This window comes from Rattus norvegicus, chromosome 3 (assembly GCF_021556685.1).
Source record: "Rattus norvegicus strain SHRSP/BbbUtx chromosome 3, alternate assembly SHRSP_T2T, whole genome shotgun sequence".
NCBI classification, from domain to species: domain Eukaryota; kingdom Metazoa; phylum Chordata; class Mammalia; order Rodentia; family Muridae; genus Rattus; species Rattus norvegicus.
This window is the reverse complement of record NC_141536.1, coordinates 17,963,233-17,985,061: the sequence shown is the minus strand read 5'-3', so window position 1 is coordinate 17,985,061 and position 21,829 is coordinate 17,963,233. Positions and strand designations below refer to the sequence as shown.

General features: G+C 53.5%; 1 protein-coding gene across 20 annotated transcripts in view; it reads right to left on the bottom strand.

Moving 5' to 3' along the window:
- The window catches only part of Dab2ip (DAB2 interacting protein), a 171,111-nt gene that overhangs the window by 8,050 nt on the left and 141,232 nt on the right, over positions 1–21,829 (bottom strand). For 10 of the 20 annotated variants that reach the window (NM_138710.4, XM_087647674.1, XM_087647650.1 and 7 more), the window contains 10 exon segments: positions 1,280–1,432; positions 2,083–2,971; positions 3,935–4,113; positions 5,637–5,838; positions 7,410–7,646; positions 9,634–9,778; positions 9,870–10,014; positions 12,504–13,058; positions 13,895–13,993; positions 14,962–15,115. In NM_138710.4, the coding sequence (NP_619724.3) occupies positions 1,280–1,432; positions 2,083–2,971; positions 3,935–4,113; positions 5,637–5,838; positions 7,410–7,646; positions 9,634–9,778; positions 9,870–10,014; positions 12,504–13,058; positions 13,895–13,993; positions 14,962–15,115 (2,758 nt within the window). 20 annotated transcript variants of the gene reach the window in all.

Genomic DNA, 21,829 nt, shown 5'->3' with positions numbered 1-21,829 from the left:
TGTAAGAGCGACAAGTGCTCTGAACTGCTGAGACATCTGTAACCTTGAACTTTTTAGAGGAAGCCCTGGTTGTATGGAGGACACTTGACCGTGCCCTGAGAGCTGGGTGGCAGGCACTATAGGAGGAACATGAGGCTCAGACAAGTCCCACGAGAAGCAACTGCCCAATGAGATGAAATCCCAGGCTCCCAGGAGCTACCTGAGTGGGAGTGGGAGTGAGGGGGAGGGGAGAAGCAAAACAAGGTGTCTTGGGATCTCCAGATGTGACTCAGCCTCTGGGGAGAGGGGAGGAGGAAGGGAGTCTGCAGGAAGCTAGGCCTCCTCCTTGTCTTCCTCATCATGGCTCTGGGAGCACCATGTTCCATGTCCCCAGGTTCCCTTCACATACTGGGGAAAGCAGGCGGATGCAGTGAGCCAGGAATGGTGGCAGGTAGCAAATGCAGCATGGAGATGGGCTCCCTCCAAGTAAGGGACTGGGGGCATTGCCATCCCGACCAAGGGGCTGCTCACGAGGCTGCAAGAGCCGTCCTAGGATTTCAAGGCCGAGGGGAAGGGATTGTGGTGAGGTGCTCTGGCACTCCATCTTCCTGGAGTTCGGTATGCAGGGAAAGGTAAACTGACCACAAAGCCAGGGTATCCAGCATGGGTACTCGGGACTGGGGAGGGCAGCTGAAGTGTGCGATTGCCCCATAAACGGCAGATACATGGTGAGGTGAGATCTGGAACCTCTAGAACCCACTTCTCCCCTGGGAGGAAAGGGACATCCATCCCACTGGCAATATGGCTTCCTCCCTTATCTTGGTAACTATGCTGCTCCTCCCTAAGCCCTAGGCAGGCCGAAACCAAGGGAGGGAGCCTGTGTGGGTGGCTCTTCTAGCAGTCACAGGACCCCTGCCATGGCTCCTTATTCCCGAGGCTCTCCAAGAGTCTCTAGTGGCCCCTCTAGCATCTTGTTTCCAAGCCTCAGCTCCTTAAATGTCCTTGAGCAGAAGGGAGTCTCCTCAACCTGTGTCCCAAGGCTGCATACAAGCCCTCTCAGGTGACTGATGTGTAGTCTGTAAGGAGAACCTTGGGTCCATGCTAAGGTCTTGCTGCTTTCCTTCCAGTTGGACTGACTGCAGTCTCCACATGGCAGGGGAGTGGGGACTGGCGTGGCAGGACAGGAACAAGCAGTGCCGTTCGTTCCACTAAGGGCTCTGGAGAGACCCCCATCCCAGCATTGGTGGAGGTAGCCCGCCCTGCCCTCCCAGCCCAGGTTCAGGTCTAGGTCCAGGTTTACCTTTTCTGCTTGGCTGAGCTCCTCCTTACTCCTTAGCCTATCCCTGTGGGGGGGATCTGGGCCCAGACCCTCGTCTTCTAACAACTGCGCGTTCATGGTCAAGAGCCAAGCGGCCGTGCGGTCCAGGGCATTGGGACTGACGGGCGAAGGGCCCTACGATGAAACATAGCTGTGAGGGGCTGTGAAGAGGCAGAGATGGTAAGGCAGGGATGGCCACTAGGGAGCCATAGGTGGGAAGGGAGAGGACCTCTGCTGCCTGAGTGCCTACTCAAGGATATCAGCTTTCTAGATAGCAGGCAGAGCCAGGTGAGAGCCCAGGTGGGCTCAGAGCACTGCAATCTGTTCCCTCGGGTGCTGGGCAGCCTGGCTAAGAGGTGGCCAACCTGCTGCCCATCAGCCTGTCATGCTGAAGCCCTTGGGTGGCAGGGATAGGTTACCCTCCTGGTAGCTATGTCAGGAGTAGGCTCAGCTTATGTGAGTGCTTTAGGAAGCGAGGCCAGAGCACAACAGGTAGCCTCAGGATTTGGGAGGAACTTTACTAGGCACAGACTAGAGATGTAGAAACAGTCCTTGTTTCCTGCCCGGCCTCTCCATAGGGAACTGGTAAAGGAGCCTGCCTATGCTTAAGGCCTTGGAGGTCCCAAATCCAGAAAAAGGAGTTCTATGGTGGGCCTGTGGATGGGGCGGGAGATAGCCCCATTCAGCATGGGATGACAGCTGGGTGCAAGTGAGGTGAAATGACCAAGGAAGAGCATGATAGACTGTGACTCTTGACTGACACGAGCCCCACCCACGATGCTGACCTGCTTATGCAAGGCGCGGGGCTTCAGCTCTGGGCTGTCTCCCTTGGAAGAGGAGGACTGTTGCCGCAGCCGGGTGCCAGGGCCAGCCCAGTCAGGTGATGCTGATGCCAGGGTTCCACTTGAGGGTCGTGGGTATTGTAGGGTGCTCAGCATGGTAGGAGGTGTCCTGCCCCGGGGGGCAGGAGGTGGTGGCGGTGGCGGCGGTGGAGGCTGGTCAATCCTCCGCTGGGGACCTGCACTATTTTGCCTCGGCACTGTTGGCTGACCACCCTTCTCAGTCAGTGACATCTGCCTCCGTGCCAGCTCACCAGGCCGCCGTGCCAGCTCCTCAGCAGCAGTGCTAAAACTTCCTAGTTTGGCAGCGGCTGCCAGCTCTTCACTATTGCTGTGAGAGCTCAGGGAGCTGTGGCCCTCAGAGCCTGAGTCACCAAGGCCACGGGGTGACAGTGGCAGGCCAGCAGCCATCTGGTACACGGGATTCTGGAAGGAGAGAGGGGCCAACAACTGAGGCCGGCCTGGTGCACCCTCGGAGGTGCCTGGTGTGGTTGGTGTTGGCACTGCCCGCCGCACTGTGGCCAATCCTGCCAGGCTCACTGGGGCTGCCCGGGCTGGCCACCCAGCCACCAGCTGAGTTGCAGGTACCTGCCCGTCAGCAGGGAGGGCTTCGGGGCCCACTGGGGAACCTGCCTCCCCATCCAGTGTGCGGGCGTCCTGGAGGTCCACCATGGACAGGCTCTTGCTGCCGTTGGCCATCTGCAGGTCAGGCTCGTTGGCTTCTGAGTAGCTTGAGCTGCGGGCAGGTGAAGGCTGGACCCCGGAGGACCTTGTGACAAAAAACAAGTCCTTGTTTTCGGGGGTTGGAGACGGTAACCGGGTGAAATCTATCAGACTGCAGGGAGACAAGCACACACAGGGAAAGAAGGGGAAAAGAACCGTGAGTCCAGACTCATGGGCCCAAACCAACAGCACCACCACCTGCTGCTGGGCCCAGCAGCTTCAGGCAGGGCTGAGACATGGCTGGGTGTCAGAGGGGCCAAGAGTCCCAGGATCACTGGTAAGGTGGCTGTTCCAACCAAACTGCTCTTTAGGGACCAGTCTTGCAGGTGCCATCTTGGGGCAATGGCTGTCAGGGTCTAGAAGTGCCCCTAAGCCCATAGCTTGGTGTCTCTCTGCTATCCTTGGGTCTGAATTATATCACCATTTTCACAGTTCCTGGGGCTCCCTGTGCCTCCCCTTCTGTTCCTAGCCAGCCTGGCACAACTCTAGTGGGGACCTAGTGAACCCTCCCCTGCCCTGCCTCCTTGTGCCACTCTCTTTGAGTGGCAGGCGGGGGCTGACATTCCTGGAAAAAACAAGGTATCAGAGGAGTTGTCAAGGGCATAAGACAAGCAGGCAGGTCTGAATCTTTGCTACAGGTCACAGCCTTCCTCACTCACAGCAATCCACCTGCCTCTGTCTCCCAAGTACTGGCATTAAAGGCATGCACCACCAGGGGCAGCTTGATGGGGTAATTTTTAAGAAGCACAGGTCCCAAGGAAACATCAGGGATTGTGGTTGGTAATTATCTCTAAACACAGGCTTCCCAGCTCTTTGCTTGGGGTCAACCTTGAACCCAAGAATGTCTTTCCCAGAAATGCATCTTTTCCAAAAAGCATACACATTCCTCCTACGAGAAGCCTGCTCAGGTTTATCTCAAATGGCAGCTCATCCCTCAGGCTGCCCCACACTGGGTCTCATCAGGCTTCTAATGAGCAAGTACTTGTATGGGCGTCATTTCCTTCTTGATCACAGCTGGGCTGCGCCTGGGCTGCATGCATGCCCGACCCCACCCAGCACAGCTAGCCGCTCTTACCCAGAGAGATCATTCTCAATCACCATCTTCTGAAGCCCAGCTGAGACACTGCTGCTGCCAGAGCCTGGTGTGGAGGCCAGGTCATTGGTGCCAGGGAGCTGCCCACTGCCTGGAGTGCTCAGTGCTGTGTGGACATCCCTCAGGATACGAGGCAGGGGTCCCAGCTTGGATACAATGCTCTGCAAAAATGCAAACAGGCAGTTGTCACCTATGTCACAGAAATACAGAACCCTGACTCTCACCGACCAGACCCAGCAAGTCTGTGAAAGTGGGGCAAATCTGCTTGTTGTAACCCCCAACCTCTCAAATGACAGCTCATCTCTCAAGCTGCCCCACACTCTGGGTCTCATCTACGGTAGCTCCTCAAACTGCCTACTTTATGGAAGGGGTGGGCTCGCCCATCTGATGCCTGAGCTGTAGATATAGGCACTGGCCCAAGAAAGGACAAGTGCCGAGGCCCAAGAGAGGGCCTAGTGCCTTCTGAGCCTCCCTGTCACAGCACGGATGTGTAGAGGATTCTGGCTGAGCTAAAGCAGGGGACACTATCAAGCAGTGGAGAGCCCTGCAAGTAAGAGCTGGCAACCCCATGGCAGAGCCATGGGGGCAACAGTTCCATTTCACATTCTTGTCACACTGTATCACTCTGTGACAACACTGATCATTTTCTGTACTTCCTGCCTGGTTCTGAGACCCATGGGACAGTGACCAGCATACTGGCTCATGAATGAAGGGAGGAAGGAAGCCATGAGCAAAACTGTGTCCCTGCAATTTCAACAGCAAGAGTGCCAGTGTGAGCTGGGACTCCAGTGCACCAGTGGGTGAGCTATGCAGGGTTCCTACTCCAGGATACTGTGCTGCACTACAAGGCTAGAGGCAGTGGTAGTAATGTGATGTAGGAAGACACCCACGATGGGGACAAGGGGACAAGGGGCACAACGACTGTGTACAGCTAAGTTTTCACCTGAAAACTAACTGAAAAACACAGACCCGTATGTACTCATGCCTGAGTGTGAGGATGTGTCTGTCTACAAGACACATGGCAAACCAAACACCTCCAGGATGCACAAGAGGCAGGGACCAGCCCGGCCCAGCCCAGCCCAGCAATCACCTTCAGGATGGACAAGAGGCAGGGACCAGCCTGGGGTCAGCAATCATTACTTTTGTAAAGTGATCCCCTAGGGCCCTGGAAAGCAAGGCAAGTTAAGAGGTGGTTCCTGGCAGGGTATAGTGGGTTACAGCCACTGGAGATCAGCAGGACTCCAGGCTAGTGAAGGGCTGCTTGGGCCAAGTAACTGAAGCAATGTCAGGCATGCAGGGCCTAATTCTGTCCACTGACAGCTAATGTGGCAGATCGATCGACACTGAGCTGTAAGCGCTTGCTCTACAGAGGCTCCCACAGTCTGACCTCTCATGTGGAGGCCCTCAGTATCTTTCCCTTCTCAGTAGCTATAAAACCGAGAGCAAGGGCACTTTCAGTAAAGCAACTAAGCCAGACCGCTCTCCTCTCCCACTGAGGTAAGGAGTGAGTGAGCCTTCGCTTGTGTACTTGGGCTATCAGGGCTGAGCACAAAGGTGTGGACCTGGACCCAGTGCCCAGTGCTGGGGAGTGAACATCCAGAGAGAGCCTCACTACAAGTGAATCTGTCACACCGATGAGCCCTCCAATCTGGCAGATACACCATTTAACCCAGGCAACAGGTACCTGATCAAGCTGGCTGACAGCTTCCCAGAGCAGAGAGTGTAAGCTAGAGAGCTCCCGGCCCAGGTCTATGTAGCCCTCGAAGCCTGCTGTGTTAGAAAGGGTCTCAGGGTTGGAGATCTCCAACAGGAAGCGCTGCATGTTGGTCCACTCGTGCTCCAGGAACTGGTTCATGAATGACATGTATTCCTCTTTGCTGCCAAACCTGGACAGAAAAGGGCAGCCAAGATAAGGGCCCCTTAGTTGAGTCAGCTCTCATCTCCTTCCTCACCATGGCTGCTGCCAATCAAGGTTCTGAGTTGCTAGGGTCTTCTCAAGGCCAAGACCACTCTACCCTTTGCAGGAACTAAAGTAACTAGTGTTCATGTTTCCTCTAACACTGCCCCTTATGGGCCCTGCCTCTTTTCCTGCAGACGGGAAAGCCCAGTACATAGGTCAATTTCAGATCCACACTTGGCCCAGTTGAGGTTTTGGGGTCATCAGGGACACCCCCCTCAAGCCCTGTCTCCTCCTCCAAATTTCCCTTTCCCAAGGGAAGAGACCACCGAACAAGTCAGAGGCTTGGCAGTGGTGTCAGCTCTCCTTCATTTTCTCCAAATGACAAGGCCTGCTGACCTGATCTTGTCACCTACTATCTGTCCCTGTGCCACTGCCTCCTTTAGCCAGTGCCCATCATTTTTAACTGAAGTCTGGCTATAGCCTCCCTCAGTCTCTCCTTACCAGACATACCTTGTTCAGTGGAGATCCTTTGCAGAGGCCAGAGGAGGTAAGGGCCATGCTGTATGGTCCACCTCTATACCGTGTGGCCTTCAGGTTCCTGTAGCCCTCATCAGTTACTTCCTGTCTCTCCCAGCTTTGTCTTGGTGACCTAGATGCCTTTGGTACCAGGCTTTACCATCAAGCCAGCTTCTGTTTCTTGTCTGAGCTAGATGATTGGTCTTCCTGTCTTTTCTCCCCAAAGCCTTTGCTCTCCTGAGACTTTGGCATCGTCTTGGCCCCACCCTTCTCTCCACTGCACTTGCCTCCCACACTCACAGTCAAGGCCCAGCACCGACAGACCTAGAAAAGGGCTCGATCCACAACTGTGAACTAATGACAGGATTACCCAGCCCTGCCACTTTATCTACACTGTCTAAACTGGCAGCCAAGGGGCTTAGAGATGCTCAGTGGTTGAGAGCATAGGCAGAGGACCCAGATTCAATTTCCAATATCCACACAGTATTTCACAGCCATCCCTAATCTGGTTTCTGGGCGTCTGATGCCCTCTTCTGACCTCTGTGGGCACCAAGCACTCATGTAGTATACAGACATACACGGAGGCAAAAACTCACACATAAAATGATTAAATCTTAAAAAAAAAAAAAGAACTTTACACAGCCCAAACCACCAGATGTGCTTTACAGGTAATCATCCTGGCAGTATTAACCCAAGTGCCCAGCTACCCAGGAAATCAGCCATTCCCTACAAAGTGGAGCTCGGTGCTCAAAGACAGACTCGAAGCCTTATGGCACTTTATGATAATGTGTTAACTCAAATACGCAGAAGGGAAAAATATCTTGTCTTCCCACCTTTAAAATCCAAAGAAGCATTCCAAAACGGCACTGCACTACTGGGAGGGTGGCTGTGGAGGAGGTTTTATTCTGAAGCAAGTGGCTGTGGGGAGGCTGAGGGAGACAGGGATAAAACCAAGGCCCACTGCACTAGCCTGGGTCAAGAGCACACACACCCCAAGTTTCTGTCCCTGTCTACTTCAACCCCATGGGATGAAACACTCACTTGGCAAAGTTGGCCAGGTTCTGGGTAACTTTGGCGATGAGCGTGAGGGTGCGAGCTGTGCGGTCGTCAGGATACTCCTGAAGCAGGTTGAAGAGCGAGGGCGACATGATGGCAGGGCACAGGAAGCGAAGGAAGAGGGAGGCGCTAATGAGTCGTTCACTGATATCAGGCCGGCCGCGGCTGCTACACTCCTGCCGCCATGAGGCGAACACCTCTTTAAGTTCCCGAGGGAAGACACTGCACAGGAACAAAGATGGGCCTGGGGGGTCAGGTAGGGCCTTGGACAGTTCAGGGCCAGATCTGTTTCTGAGTCGCATGGAACCCCGATTCCCAAACCCACACCTATGCTGATGGTGGAACGAGCTCAGGGCTCTGCAGCCAAGCCGGATGACTGTCCACTAGGCAGAGATGTGTGCTGGGCAGTGCTGCCGTGCACTCTAAGACACTGTGGGGGACACAGCCAGCACAGGGTGGGCAGAGAGGCTGCTCAACAGACAGGGTAGGTTCAGTGAAGGGTCCAAGTGCACTAAGCATGAAGGCTGGCGGAACTGGAATACAACAGCTCTTCCCCAGGAGAAAGACATCTTTCTGTTCCAACATTAGGCTTCTGGGTCCAGAAGCATGAAGAAAACAAAACCACAGGGCAGACAGATGCTGTTCCTTGGGCTCCCACTTCAGGCTATCGAGACTCATATCGAGACCCTGCCTGAATGATGTCACAGGAATCTGGGTTTTCCACAGAGCTCAAAATGACTGAGCAGGGGAGTACCCCCAGCTAGTGAGAACACTGTGGTGGACTCGCTGGGGAGACGAATAAAGACTTTCCTAGGGTGACAGTTACGAAGGCACAGCGGGCACCACCTTCCCTGCCTTTTCACCCTAGGGCAGACCAGACCCAGTGCTCCCTGGACCTAATATACTACTGGCTCTGTCCTGAGCCCAGCAGGCAGGGCATGTGGCAGAATGAGGCAGAATCAGCAAAGTCGCCTATGAACAGGGGCAGGCAGCCCTCCAGCCTGATGCTTGAGCCAGGTGATGTCTACTGACGTCTTGTCCAGGAGAAAAGCCTGTCCCAGATGCAGAAGGAAGAAACAGAGACTGTCCACACAAGGTCTTCCCCATGGAATGAAGGGCAAAGGCTGAGAATACAGCCTAGCAGGGAGATGACAGTGTGTTCTAAGGGTGCTCAAGACTCTACAGTTGTCCCCCTACCCCAGAGGGACATCTTATGCAACACAAGCTGAGGGACTGGGACAGGAGGGTACTATCGCAAGCACTGGCCACTGACCCCTTTCTAAGGCCACTGCTCATCTAGTAGGCTTGCCTCTGTGTATCCTTTGGGAAAAGCAAACACTTCCTGTGCCAGCTCTGAGCTGGTGCTCCTGGCTGCAAGGGTATGGATGGTTGGGTGACATGAAGGGTTCCACGGGGGGTGGGGGTGGGGGCATAAAGCCTTAGGGCCAGACCATGTAAGGCCAAAGGAGACGGCATGGGAGAAAGAAGCAAACAAAAGTGGAGATACAGCTAGCTTTGGAGTGGCTTGGACAGGCAGAGCTCTGAGCTGAGCTGATGGTACAGGTGACTGGGTAGTGGAAACAAGCCCAGCACTATGGCTGGCAGCAAGGCCTACAGAGACAGGACCATGTATGCTAACCACAACCAGGCTTAGCAGCAGGCCAGCAAGGTGTCATAAATGCAGCTCAGGAGCCAGCAGGAGCCTAGGAACCTAGCCTTAAGAGAAGTTTCCCAGGGATGAATCCCAGCCCCGGCTGTGGCCCCAATATGAGTGGCTCATTCCTACTGTCTCAGTCAGAGGACTAGCTAGGGCTTGCTTAGGCATTCGTACACATCCCTGCTCAATTGATTCGAGTGTGATAATCTCCAGGGACAGACAGGTGAGGAGCCATGGGAGCTGCGCCAGGACAACAGGGCTCTAGCTCCATGTTGCATCAGCACATGGACATTGGCCTCTACATGTGTAGGGTGCTCACCAGTCACAGGTACAGACAAACTGTCATTTCCAGGCCACACACACACCCTACAGATGCTTTCTTATATTTAAGAACTCAAAAAGGGGTATGACCTGGCTGTCCAGCAACTCAGTGGAGTTAGACACTAGCACTAGGGCAGGGGTGGAAGCATCCTGACAAAGACAGTCAAGACGAAAGGAAGGGAAAGCCCAGGCCCCCAAAGGAGCACACAACTCCCAACAGGTGGCACTAACCAGTAGGAGTTGATGATCTTGCAGAAGGCCAGCTCACAACACATCTTGAGGTTGCCCTGGTGCTCGGGGAGGTCGGCGGCTGAGCACTTACTGGGGTCCACTTCACAATTTTCGTCTGACTCATACAGGGCTTTGATGAACTCACCTGCGGTCAGGTGAGCATGGAGAAGGCAGTGAGGGTCTGATGAGCACTGCCCAGCCCTTGCCACCTGCTGGCCCGGTAAGGTCCCCACTACCTAGTGCGTCCTGCAGGTACTTCTGGCCCACGAGTTTGAGGTATTCTTCGATGGCCTTGGTGGCCAATGTGTTCTCCCGGAAGATGAGGTGCTCATTGTCCCCACAGCGGTCCACCTCTGACATCATCAGGTCTGTTAGAAAGTCCTAGGGAGGCAGGAAGGGAGCAGAGTGGAATCTGAGCTGAGACTGTCCTTGGCTGCTGGACAGCCAGGCTGACTTAGAGGACAGATTATGAGCAGCATCCCACCATGGGAAAACACTGGAGAGGAGCTCAGTCACACCATTCCCTCTGGCTGTGGTACCTGACAGGAGGGTAGTTCCCTTCCTCTCAAGCCCAAAGCCTGTAGGCTAGGAAAAAAGGCACAGCAGCCCAGCACAGGCCAAGGTTTCTGAGAATTTGAAACTCCTCATTCCAATGTGCCTAACTTTTGAGGATCCTGTGAAATACAGAATTAAGACCTTGATCCAGGAGGCCAGACTGGCCAACAAAAGGAAGGGCTGAGAGATAGGTGGGTCGGAGAAGAAGCTATAGTTGGCTCCCCTGGATCACATCTTTGGAAACACAATGAGCAGAGGTAAGGACCCATCGCTGCTGAAGCACCACTATGACTTCTATTCAAAGCCACCATCTTTCTGAAGTTCTGTGACAGACACTGGGCCTCAGCACTGGAGAAGGACATGAATGCCAAGAGATGGGCAGCAGAAGGAGGAAAGCAAGGCATAGAGCAGACAGTCTGCCTAAGGCCCTACAGCTACCTGAGGCCAGGCACTGCCTCCAAGATCATGGAAAATGGGGAGAATCCTAGGATGGGAGCTGGAAAAGCACACAGCTTACACAAATAGGACCTGAAGAGAGGGCAGGAGGTGACAGGACACAGGTCTAAAACCCTCAGAGTGCGGCTACAACCTTTGGGAGGGTAGAGTGCCTCATTGCACAAGCAGTCTTCCACATGTGCTCTGTCTGGCTCAAGAATGCTCTGCTAGTTCTAGGTTGTTCCAGAGACAAGAGTTACTTCCCACCCCTCAGCCTCTGTAGACTCGTGGCTACTTCACATATCATCAGCTTCCTGAGCCACTAGCAGCCCTTGGGACTCAGCAGCAGGGAAGGGTGAACCTTCTAGCTGACTCTCCAAACTCCTGAGTCTCTAGTCCACTCCCACCAGCAAACCAAAGCCCAGCTGCATGGGCTGGAGAGCTGGTTCAGCAACCAACGGCACTGGCTGCTCTTCAGATCTTTCAGAGCTTTGATTCCCAGCACCCACATGGTGGCTCACGATCACCTCTAACTCTAGTCCCTGGGATCCAAAGCTCTCTTCTGAACTCTGTGGGAAGTAGGCATGTCATGTATGTGGTGCACAGACATACATGCAGGCAAAGCAAAGCACCTGTACATATAGAATAAATAATAACAAATGTAAAAACCAGACTACAACAACAAAAACCATGCAGTACTTCAAGAGTTGGCCTAGCTGGCAACCTACCCAGCCAGCCTGAAGGCAGGCACATGGGGAAGAGGGTCCTGATGACATGGAGGAAGGCAGCACTCTCCCTAAGGAAGTCCTTTTCCCTCCCTGTCCTTCTGCAGGGCCAGTCAGTCCAGCAGGCAATGGAGGATGCAGAGGACAAGGGGCTTCCAACCATAGCCTCCCCCTGCCAGCGCCTCTAGGAAGAGGTTAAGAGTTGATCAAGGGTTCGTGGAGTCTTAGACCACTGAGCTCTGCCCACTAAGCATCCAAACCCAGTTCCCTTCTTGGGCCTCCCTGATTACAACAGGTTGAGGGCTTAGGACATTAGCTTAGGGTGACCCCCACTCCCATCCTCATACAAGCCTTCGTTCTCAAACTCTATCACTGGCCCGTTACCGCAAGTCTACTATAATGCAGAAAGCTAGGACAGCTCAAGTAACGTCCCCTGACTCTTTGTGGACAGCAGTCCCCAAGGGACAATGAGGGGTAACTGGGAAGCATCTTAGCACACCAGCAGAGCCCATGAGAACCATGCACTACTGGAGATGCTGTGCCTCCTGGAGACACTCTGTTCTCTAGCCAGTTAGGTGGAGCCAAGGTGTGCCCTTTCTGAACCATGCTCGAGATCGTCAGGCTTTGGAAGGTGGTATTAGTAGCAGGAGCAGGGCCCCTCTGGCTCTGAAGCAGAGCCCATCTGCATGGCTCTCTGATCCCAATTTCTACAAGGCACCAGGGCCATGTCTGGCTGTCTATACTTAGGAAGTGTGCATACACGTGCACCTGTGTGTAAAAGCTATGCACGAAGGTGTGGGTTGTGGCCAGGCCATGAGTAGCTCACCTATTGGGAATACCAGCCAACCGCTATCTCACTGGGCGTGTGGGTTTCGGTTCACATGCTGGAAGAGCGTAGGCACACCAGCTTGGGCACAGCAGGGAGCCCACTCAGCACTACTTGTGCTGATCTGTTCGCTGCACAGTGTGCCTTCAGGGCTCAGCACTGCCACTGGTCGAGTACAAAGTTCCCCCAACTCATGGCACAGTGCTCAGCTTTAAGGACCCATGTGGCTGAAGTGGGTATACTATATCCAAAATGAAGCAGACTATAGTAGAACACAGATCCATCAAGAGTAGACAACCCAGTCTTCTGCAACAGGGCGCCATACTCACCTTCACCTTGCCTGTGCTCTGCAGGATGTGCACCAGAGCCGACGCCATCTCCTCCTTGGTCTTGGCACTGAGGATGGGCTCAAGGGCTGCACACAGCCCCAGGTAGTGGTTAGTGATGTGCTCAGCAAACTCCTTGTACATCTCCATAGGCAAGATGGTGATGGTCTGGTAGCGTGCCTTGATTCGGATCATGGGCCCAGGGCCTTTGCCACCCTTGGGATTAGGTGTCACCACTGGGTACCACTTCTCCACAAACTGCCGCCCAGCCACCGAGGCGGCAGGCAGGCTCACCAGGCCCAGGTAGCTGTTGCGTTCCTTTTTCTTCTTCTTGTCAGTTTCCCGGTACAGGTGGACAGTGACTGTGCGCAGGGGCGGCAGGTTGTGGAACTCAAAGTGCTCTCCCCAGAAGACATTGTCCGTCTTGAGCTTGCCCGTGGTACGGGCATACAGTACATCGTCCAGGCACAGTTCACACAGATACTTCTTCTTGGCTGGCAGATCCTTGGCCTCAATCACCCATAGCTTCAGGATGTGCTCCACACGCCGGCTGTTGTCCTGCATAAGGGGGATCTGGGGTGGTCAGTTGGGGCTGTTATCTATCTACCTGGCCAGCCCGGAGTCTAGGAGCCCTCCAAAATCCAGGAGGAACTGAGTGGTCAGGCACATGGGTAAGGACGGGGAGACACCATGGATCTGGCTTCAACTAGTCTGCTCTACTGATCACCAGCTAGCTCACCCACACAAGCCCCCTGGGCCCAGGCTTGCTCTCCCAGAAAGCAGCACTAAAGTAGCCCTGCCTCTGAGCGAGATGGGGTGGGGTGGAGGTGGGGGGAGCCAGCACAGCGCTTTCCTCTACAGGCTGTGGTACCAGTTACTCAGTCTCCTGGTCTACAAAGCAACTTTAGAGATGACTGACGCTAAGACCACTTTTTTAGTGATGTCATGGTAACCAGGACTTAATTTAGATCGACAGGTCATCTGGGAAGATAAGACACAGGAGCCCTAACAGCCTTGATTGTAGTCAGGGCCCCAACCAGATGGGACAGTAGAATGTAAGAGGACACAAGGCGCACAAGTGAAGAAGGGTGAATGTTGGAACTAGAACAGAAGTGCCACAGTTGGCTAGGAGGAAGTGGTTCTGGGCAAGACCCGACTTCTAAAGGGAGAAACTCAGCTGTTGGAAGAAGGACCCAACAGCTGGCATAGCTCAGCAACTCCAGTTCCTTCCAGGTCTACTTGCCCCTGCCCCTGCCCCTGCCCCTGCCCCTGCCCCTGCCCCTACCCCTACCCCTGCCCCTACTCAGGTTTCTGTTCCCTCGTGTCTGGTTTTCACCTCATCTTTCATGATCCACAAGAGCAGGTACCTGGACCTGCTGAGCCTGCCTGCCTACCTTGTTGGGGTGCACTGCTCGCCTCAGGTTCTCCATCCACTTATCTCGTTCAGCGGCTGACCGGCAGGAGAAACACTTGCTTCCTGATGATGTTGTTACCTGTCAAACAAGATGGTGTTAGAAGGGAAGGGACCATGACAAGGCTGGACAGTTACAGAAAGCTCGAGGCCACCATGACTGTACAGCAGCCACAGGAAGCAGCAAGGAGGAGCTGCCAGAAACCTCCTGAACCACAGGGGGCACACTGGACCCCACCGTATCCCAACAGGTCAGCAGTAGGAAAGGAGTGAGGCTTCTGCTATGGGCTTTGGGGCCTGCTCCCTCATCCCCGCCCTCCTTCTTCTAAGAGAGTCAGGATGCATGCACAGCCAACCACAGGCTCCTTAGGCAGACCATAGGTTCTCAAGAGATAAGCTAGGGTCACATCTGTCCTAAACGGATCCCTCCTGGGGGTTTCCTTTTGTTCACCAACAGTGATAACAGCATCATAGAAAGCTAACAAGTGTTAGTCCAGAGAAAAGAGAACTCACCTTTCCCCTCCCCTGCTGGCATGAATCCTATTCACTTCCTAGTTACAACCCCAATGTTTTCCTGGGGTGAGGAATTTGGCCAGAATTGCTCTCACTGACCAGGCCGCTCCCAGCAACGTACAGGCTCCACTGGAGAAAGCAGACCCATATCCAGGCACTAGAAGGTGTGATCATTCTGTAGCAGCCTTTGCAGAGGCAAGAAGGTAGACCCCGACCCTCTCAGCCTGTCCCAGATATGGACACTTGAGTCCAGAGCCAGTCTGACTTAGTCTGAGTCTTAACCCAGAAGAATACAGGGGCACAGAATATGTGCCAAGAGGATGCCACATTAGACCCCACTGGGTTGTCATTACTAGATTCACTCCTTTACTAGTGGGTTCCCCCAAAGTATGATTGGTGGGGGTGGAACAGTGTGTAACTTGGAGCAAATTCTAGACTTCCCAAAGACCTGTGTCCTGCCAGGGTCACAGAGCACTGCAGGAATCTGCCAAGCAAGCTGGCCAATTAGAGCAGGGTAGAGCTATGGTGGACACTCACCTCGAAGCAGTAGTCCTGACCCAGGATGCTGCTGTGAACAGGCTTGATAAGCACCTCCTCCTCCATGCTGAGGTCCAGGGCCTCCACTGCGCTGCTGGGGCTGAGCAGGGACTCGTGTGATCGAGATTCCTTCAGCCTTGGCATCAGATGGGACCTGCAGAGGTGGGCAACAGGGATGTACACAGGGCCTGACAATACCTGCATTAAACAGGTCTGTCCCTTTGCCTTGCCTTTGCCTCCACTGCTCCCAGAAAAACCCTTCCTCCCAAGTTCCACACAGCAGTCGAGGAGCAGACAGGTCTGGAGGACTGTGGCAGCTCCCTTACCTACCACACTGCAGTCTGAGTAAGGCACTCCCTTGTCAGAGCAAGCTGTCGAGGAGTCTGTGTCGACCTGGGTTAGGGGCAGGATCTGACCAGGCTCTAAAGGGCTACTAACCTGCAGGAAAGAGCTGTGACCTAGTAGTCTTTCAGGGCCTTTCCTGCCCTGCCCTCTGCCCTGACATTCACCAAGAATGTCACTGCCAGCAAAGCCCTTTCTCATGCACTGTCCTATCCTGCCAGCCCCACACAAGGCAGGGCTCGGAGCTCCCATAGCCTCTGGGTAGCAGGGACCTCAGTGTTCTACACAGCACCAGAAACACGGACTCTAGGTTGGGGTCTATGTACCATGGGCTTTGAGACCCGAGTTACGGTCGGGCCTTGACACAAGACACAAAAATACCACCTGGTAACAGGTTAAGACAGGCTCAGACTGGCGCTTGCCTAGCAAGCGCAAGGCCCTGGGTTCGGTCCCCAGCTCTGGAAACAAAAAAAAAAAGAAAAAGGACAGGCTCAGACTGGCTCTGCTAGGTTGAGCCTTAGAAATGCTGTACATCTCTTATGCAGCCCCAAGGAAGCCATCTCTATTTCCCCAGACCCTTGCATGAAGAGCCATCCAGGCAACCCCAGGAGACCCACTCCACCTTTCCACAGAGCTTCTCTAATCCAGTAAAAAGGTGGTCTCCTGAGGACTAAAATTGGCCAGAAGCCCACTTCATGGTACTTCAGCATTCACATGCATGTGCGTGCGTGTGTACGCGAGCGAGCGAGCGCGCGCGCGCACACACACACACACACACACACACACACACACACACACACGTACGTGACTTGGCCCGGGGCCCACTGGTTGCACAGCAGTGAGTATGCTTGGATCAGCCTGCCTCATCACCCAGGACTAGAGGTGCTAGGGCACCTTCCCTCCTGCAGCCCACCAGCATGTACCTGACAAGGCAACTGGAGCTCTGGAGGGAAATGAGCATTTGTTTCTGCCCTGAACTTAACAGGTTCATCCTGTCACCCTCTCCTGGGATACCCCACATTACAAAGGTGAACCATGGTCTACCTGCCCTGCCATACAAGGCCAGCTGTTTAGATGGGCTTTTCTCTAGACTGAACGCTGGCCCCAACCTCCCATCCAGCACTGACCACTGCTCTAAGTGAGCAGCCAACCCGACAAACCACCTGCCCTTATGACTTGTAACTCAATGTAAGACACCTCCTACCTCCTAGCCTAGGGAAGAGCCAAGACCTAGTGCCCCTTTGGTTTGACAGCCATGCTGTAAAGCAGCAAGGGGAAATCGGGTGCTTTCTGACTCAGCTGGGAGCCAGACATGATGATGAGGAGCCCAGTCAAGAAAAGGGAGGAGTTGGTGCTGGGTTTACCCTCTGGTGCTGGAGATAGGAGTCTGAGGCCTGCTCAAAAGATCCGAGAGCCTGAGGATCCTGACAGGCCAGACTCCAAACAACCAGGGCCAGACTCAGCGACTTTAAAACCGTTGCCTCCCTCTCTCTTCTTCCCTGTACCGTCTCAGACACGCTCCAGCTGACCTGGGCTTCTGGGAAGATTCCTGGGGAAAAGAACTGAAGGGACGCTCAGGGCTCTAAGGCTGCTAGCCTAGTCCAGCCCAACTGGCTATAGCTGAGCAGTCCTGGCTCACCTATCTCCCCCAAAGGCTGCTCCATGAGGGAAAACCTGGAGCAGAGGTTACATCTCCAAGGTCTCCTTGGCCACCTGCTCTTGGATAGCAGAGCCCTGGTTGGTGCTGGCAAGACTCGAAGGACCAAACATCTACCTGTACTTCCTTCCCTCTAAGCTTTGAGTTAGTCTGCCATCCTCTGCCCTCCGGGTTTCTGACACATACTAATCTCAGTCTGTTGCAACCCACTAGGGTACGCCTGTGGGGCACAGTTGGTAAGATGCATAGAAATTCAGTAAGGGAAATGGTCATTTGATCATGTCCTAGATCCAGCAGGACCATCTCATGGCTTAAGAGCAACCTCTCCAGGAAGCCAGGCCCACCCTATGTCTGTAGCACCTCAGGGCATCTGTCCCATCAGTCTGAGCCAGGTCTATTACCCTACCATACCTTCCACTCACACACATAATTAGATCAATTCTCTCTCACCTCCAGCCTCTGACATGCCAGGTTGATGAAGAAGTTGATTTGAGTCAGGGAGGAAATTCCCACCCTCAAATGACCCTGGCTCCAAGGGGTCAGTGAGTGGTCACAGCTTCCCCTATGGGAATGCTCAGGTGGAAGGAGATTCGCAGGCACTGGCCCACTTGGCTCCCATTCTACTCCCAGGAGTCTTAAATATGCCCCACTAACACAGGCTGGACACCGAGCTGGTTTAGCTGCACATGCACGCCCCTACCAAGAGTTTCACCTACCCACCTACTTTACAGAAAGAGAAGGCAGGCTCAAGAAGTTATTTGATCTGTCAGAGGCTTCCTGCAGGGAGACCCGCTCGGTCCTCTTCTCAGGGTCTGCTACTCCCCACCCCTGGCTGACCAAGCTGGGTGAAGCTGGAAAGCAGCCAGTTGGAAGGCACTAGCTCAGGCTCATGATGACTTCCTTCCCTGACCTCTGTAGTCCATGAAGATCTCAGTCCTAGTCCTTTTGGCAAAGTGACACCAGGGGAGGCAAAACACCTCCCTCCAACTGGGAGGTCTACCTGGGGATCAGCTCCAGCCTCCAGCTGGACCTGCACCATCTCCACAGCCCAGGTCGGAACATCTCAAAACAACAGGAATTGTGTGTGATTTGAATGTGCTTGGTCCATAGGAAGTGGTACCGTTAAGAGGTATATATGGCTTCAGAGGAAGTATGTCACTGTGGGGTGGGCTTTGAAATACTCCTCTTAGCTGCCTGAAGAGCTCAGTCTCCTCCTGTTTGCCCTCAGAACAAGATGTAGAATTCTCAGCTCCTCCAGCACCATGCCTGCCCAGACACTGTCATGCTTCCCCTATGATAACAATAGACTGAACTTCTGAACCTGTAAGGCAGCCCAAATCAAATGTTGTCCTTTATGAGTTGCCATGGTCATGGTGTCTCTTCACAGCAAATGGAAACCCCAACTAAGATACTGTACAACTACACTATGTTCAAAAAAATGGGGTCAGGGGTCTATAACAGGCCCAGGTCTCAAGCCACATGCCTGGCTCTTCAGAGAAGAACCAGTAACCTAGAAAAAGCCTTAACCCTGGGACACCAGCCACACCACATACATCACCTCATAGACTCTTCAAAAGCCTGAGAGATAATGCTGACCTCAGCCTACTAAGAAACAGGGGCCAAGATTCCCACTCTTGTTGTGTTCCCCAGTCCATTTCCTTATCTGAGAAAGGAGGGACTCTTGCCCTAAGTGAAGAACAACAGACTGGGGTACACACTCACTTCCCAGGTATGTGAGTTGTGGAGATTAAGGTGTCCCCCTAAAGACCATTCCAGCCCTGACCCCACACTCTGGGCTGCTGGCTGGCATCTCTCTGCCTGTCCTACCTGTCCAGGCCCATAGCTCACTGGCCCCCCTGCTGGGTTGCCCCACCCCAGGGACTCCTGCTGTGTGTCCTCAGCAGGCTTCCAACTACTCTGCCTTGGTCCAACCAAGTCCAACATCCAGCTTCAAGCCCTTTCTTCCATGAAGTTTTTCCCAGATCCCCTAAGTAAGCAGAGACATCTGCCAGACCATGTGGTTCCCAATGGTTAACACATCGTAGTTCCTTTGCCAGTTGGGGGACTTCCTGTGGGTAAGCTGTGTTTGTCTTAGCTCCAGTGTTCAAAGCCTCAGAGTTCTTGGGCCAAAGTCCTCAAGACCCCAGCAGCCAAGTTCAACCATATCTGATTGGAGGTCAGATCAGCTAAGACACTCACCCTGAGGACCCTATGGGGCCCAGTGAATCTTCTGTGGCAATATTTTGGTCCATCCACCTAGTAGTTCTGTAGCCCCACAGTAGCTCTCTAGGAACCAGAAGTCTAGTCACCATACATTCCATGGAATGGAATCACACAGGTTCTGGGAAGTAGATCCTCAGTCGTTCACGGGCCAGTCAGACCACAAGCTAGTAAGCTCTATACTGAACTCTGCTGCTAAGCAGGTCTGACCAGGGTCTACAGGACTGCAAGGAAGAAGGGAGTGACTCAATGGCCATCCCCATCTGGAACATTCCACTGAATCTGCTCTTGTACATATAGCATGGTTCAATCCATTTACTCTTCTGTCCCCTCACAGCCCCTGTGCATCAAGTCCCACGGGTCCCAAGCTAGTGGCCAGGCACACATCAAAAATCACTTTGACAAATGATCAAGACACCTGCTACCAACTCTTCCTTCATTTCTAACAAAATCCTATCATTTAACGTTCAGCCCATGCTGCCCGTCTCCAGGCAAGCAACCCACATCCACGCTGCCTGTGGCTTATCCATGCCACACTCCTACCTGTCTCTCTGTAATTCTCACCATGGTCTTGTCAGGACTAAGCCACAGCAGCTGATACAAGAGTATAGGGCAAGTATAACTTGCCTAATTTATTGTAGGAGCAAGCAACTGTGGGAGATTCCACTACAGCTCAGAGGAGCCCAAGGCTGACTTTGTTAGTATATGCCCTAGCCCCAACCTGGCCTTTCACTCACCCCACAGAAGCCACAGGGCACTAAGGAGGGCCAGGGCCAGAGCGGGGCTCACTGCTCTTTGTGAGCTCCTCATTCCACAGCCAAGGAAATGGAGGCACAGCGAGGGGGAGCTGGCCCAACAGCAGCTTACTGGAAGGCCCAGAAGCAGGAACAACAGGGCTTTTTCTGGTTCCTGGGGCACAAGCCTTATCCGCCAGCCTCCCACCAGCCTCCCGCCAGCCCACAAGTGGTGTTTCAACCCTGATCTTTTTCTCTTAAAGGTTAAAGACACAAAAGTTTTCCATTATTTTAATGAAGGAGGGTGCCCCAAAAATGGAAAACAAAACTTGCAACAATAGAGAAGCTCACTTGATCAGGAGTAGGCTCACTGACTATGGGGTAGGTGGGTTTACAGTAAGAGTTGAGTAAGGGGGAGGCTCAAGGTCACCCTCCAAACCTCAAAGCCACAGAGGAAGCAGTTGTGTGTGGCCCAGGGCATGGCTGGGATAGGGAGAAGCCAGCACAGTGCAGGCAGGCCATCTCCAAATGGGGCAGTTAGAGGACAGGAGCAGGCCGGGAGACCCTTTAAGACAGGATGGGAGTGATGCCTCAGAGGTGAAGAACAATGGCTGCTCTTTCAGAGGGCCTGGGTTCAATTCCCAGCACTCAAACGGCAGTTCACAACCATCTGTCACTTCAATTCAGTAGATCCAGTGTCCTCTTCTGACCTCTACACACACACTCACACACACACACACACACACACACACACACAGAACCTAGATCTGCATACACATGAAATGCCCATTCACACAAAATACTTGTAAAAGCCACGTGGCAGAGGAGTACCAGCACAACTGGCTAATGGGGCAGACAGGTAGAGAGTGAACCTGGAGTAAACATAGCCACATGAAGGAACACCACTGAATGCCAGCGGGCAGCAAAACCAAGAGCCGAGTATCAGCTGTCAGCTGTAGCAGCAAGCCACGTCTATCCCTAATAAAAACAGCTCTAAGTGCCTAAGTCATTCAACCTGCTAGACCGGCTTCCCAACAAACACAACTCTCATGGTGGCCACTCTAAAGTCAAATGAGAAGCACAGGGGTGTGCTCATGAGGACAAGTACTGCAGTGGAGGACCGCCATCAGTCCCTTGTGGCCATCCCTCTCCCTTTACCCACCTCTCAACCATGAAGGCTTCAGCACATGAGTGAAGACGATTCCAGGATAGGCTACCCTTCTGGCATTTCCCAAGCTGTTACCTATTCATTCACTAACCCAACTTCCTTAATTCCTCATCTAAGGAAGAGGACCAATCTTAGCTGCCTAAACTCCCAGGATATCTCTAAAAACTTTTTGTAAGCCGTAAATTTCCTTTAGTGAATTTAAGGGGAAAGAAGGTATACATGGGGATTCCATACCGTCCTAGGACAGAGGAAAAAAAAATATGAGATGAGCAAAGTTTGGTCTCTAGAGTTGATGTCCACCCAAGACTAGAAGCCTGAGCAGCTCTGGAGTGAAAGCCCAGCGGACTCTGTGTAGCAGGCAGGCTCAGGCTATAGTCCTGGAGCATGTCAGGACAAGGGCACTGACCTCCTGGGAATCCAGGGCTGGACATAAGCTGTGCCGGGCCTGGTTGGGAACATCTTAGCCCTGTCAGGCCTGAGGGAGGGAGAATTCAGCTGCCTGGTGGCTCCCTAGGTCCTGAGATGACAAACAACATCCTAAAAAGGCAGGGGCTGGCCAGTCAGCCTGGGGAATTTCCTGGGAAGAAAGCCTGGAGGAATGTGTCCTTCTCAGGCCTGAGTTCTCCCAATACAGGACTTGAAGTAGGTCCCAGCAGACTCATCAGGAACCTGGATGACACCTCCCTTCATATACATACTGGACCCTGGCCTCCTGCCTCCACACTACCCGTGAGATCTCCACACCAC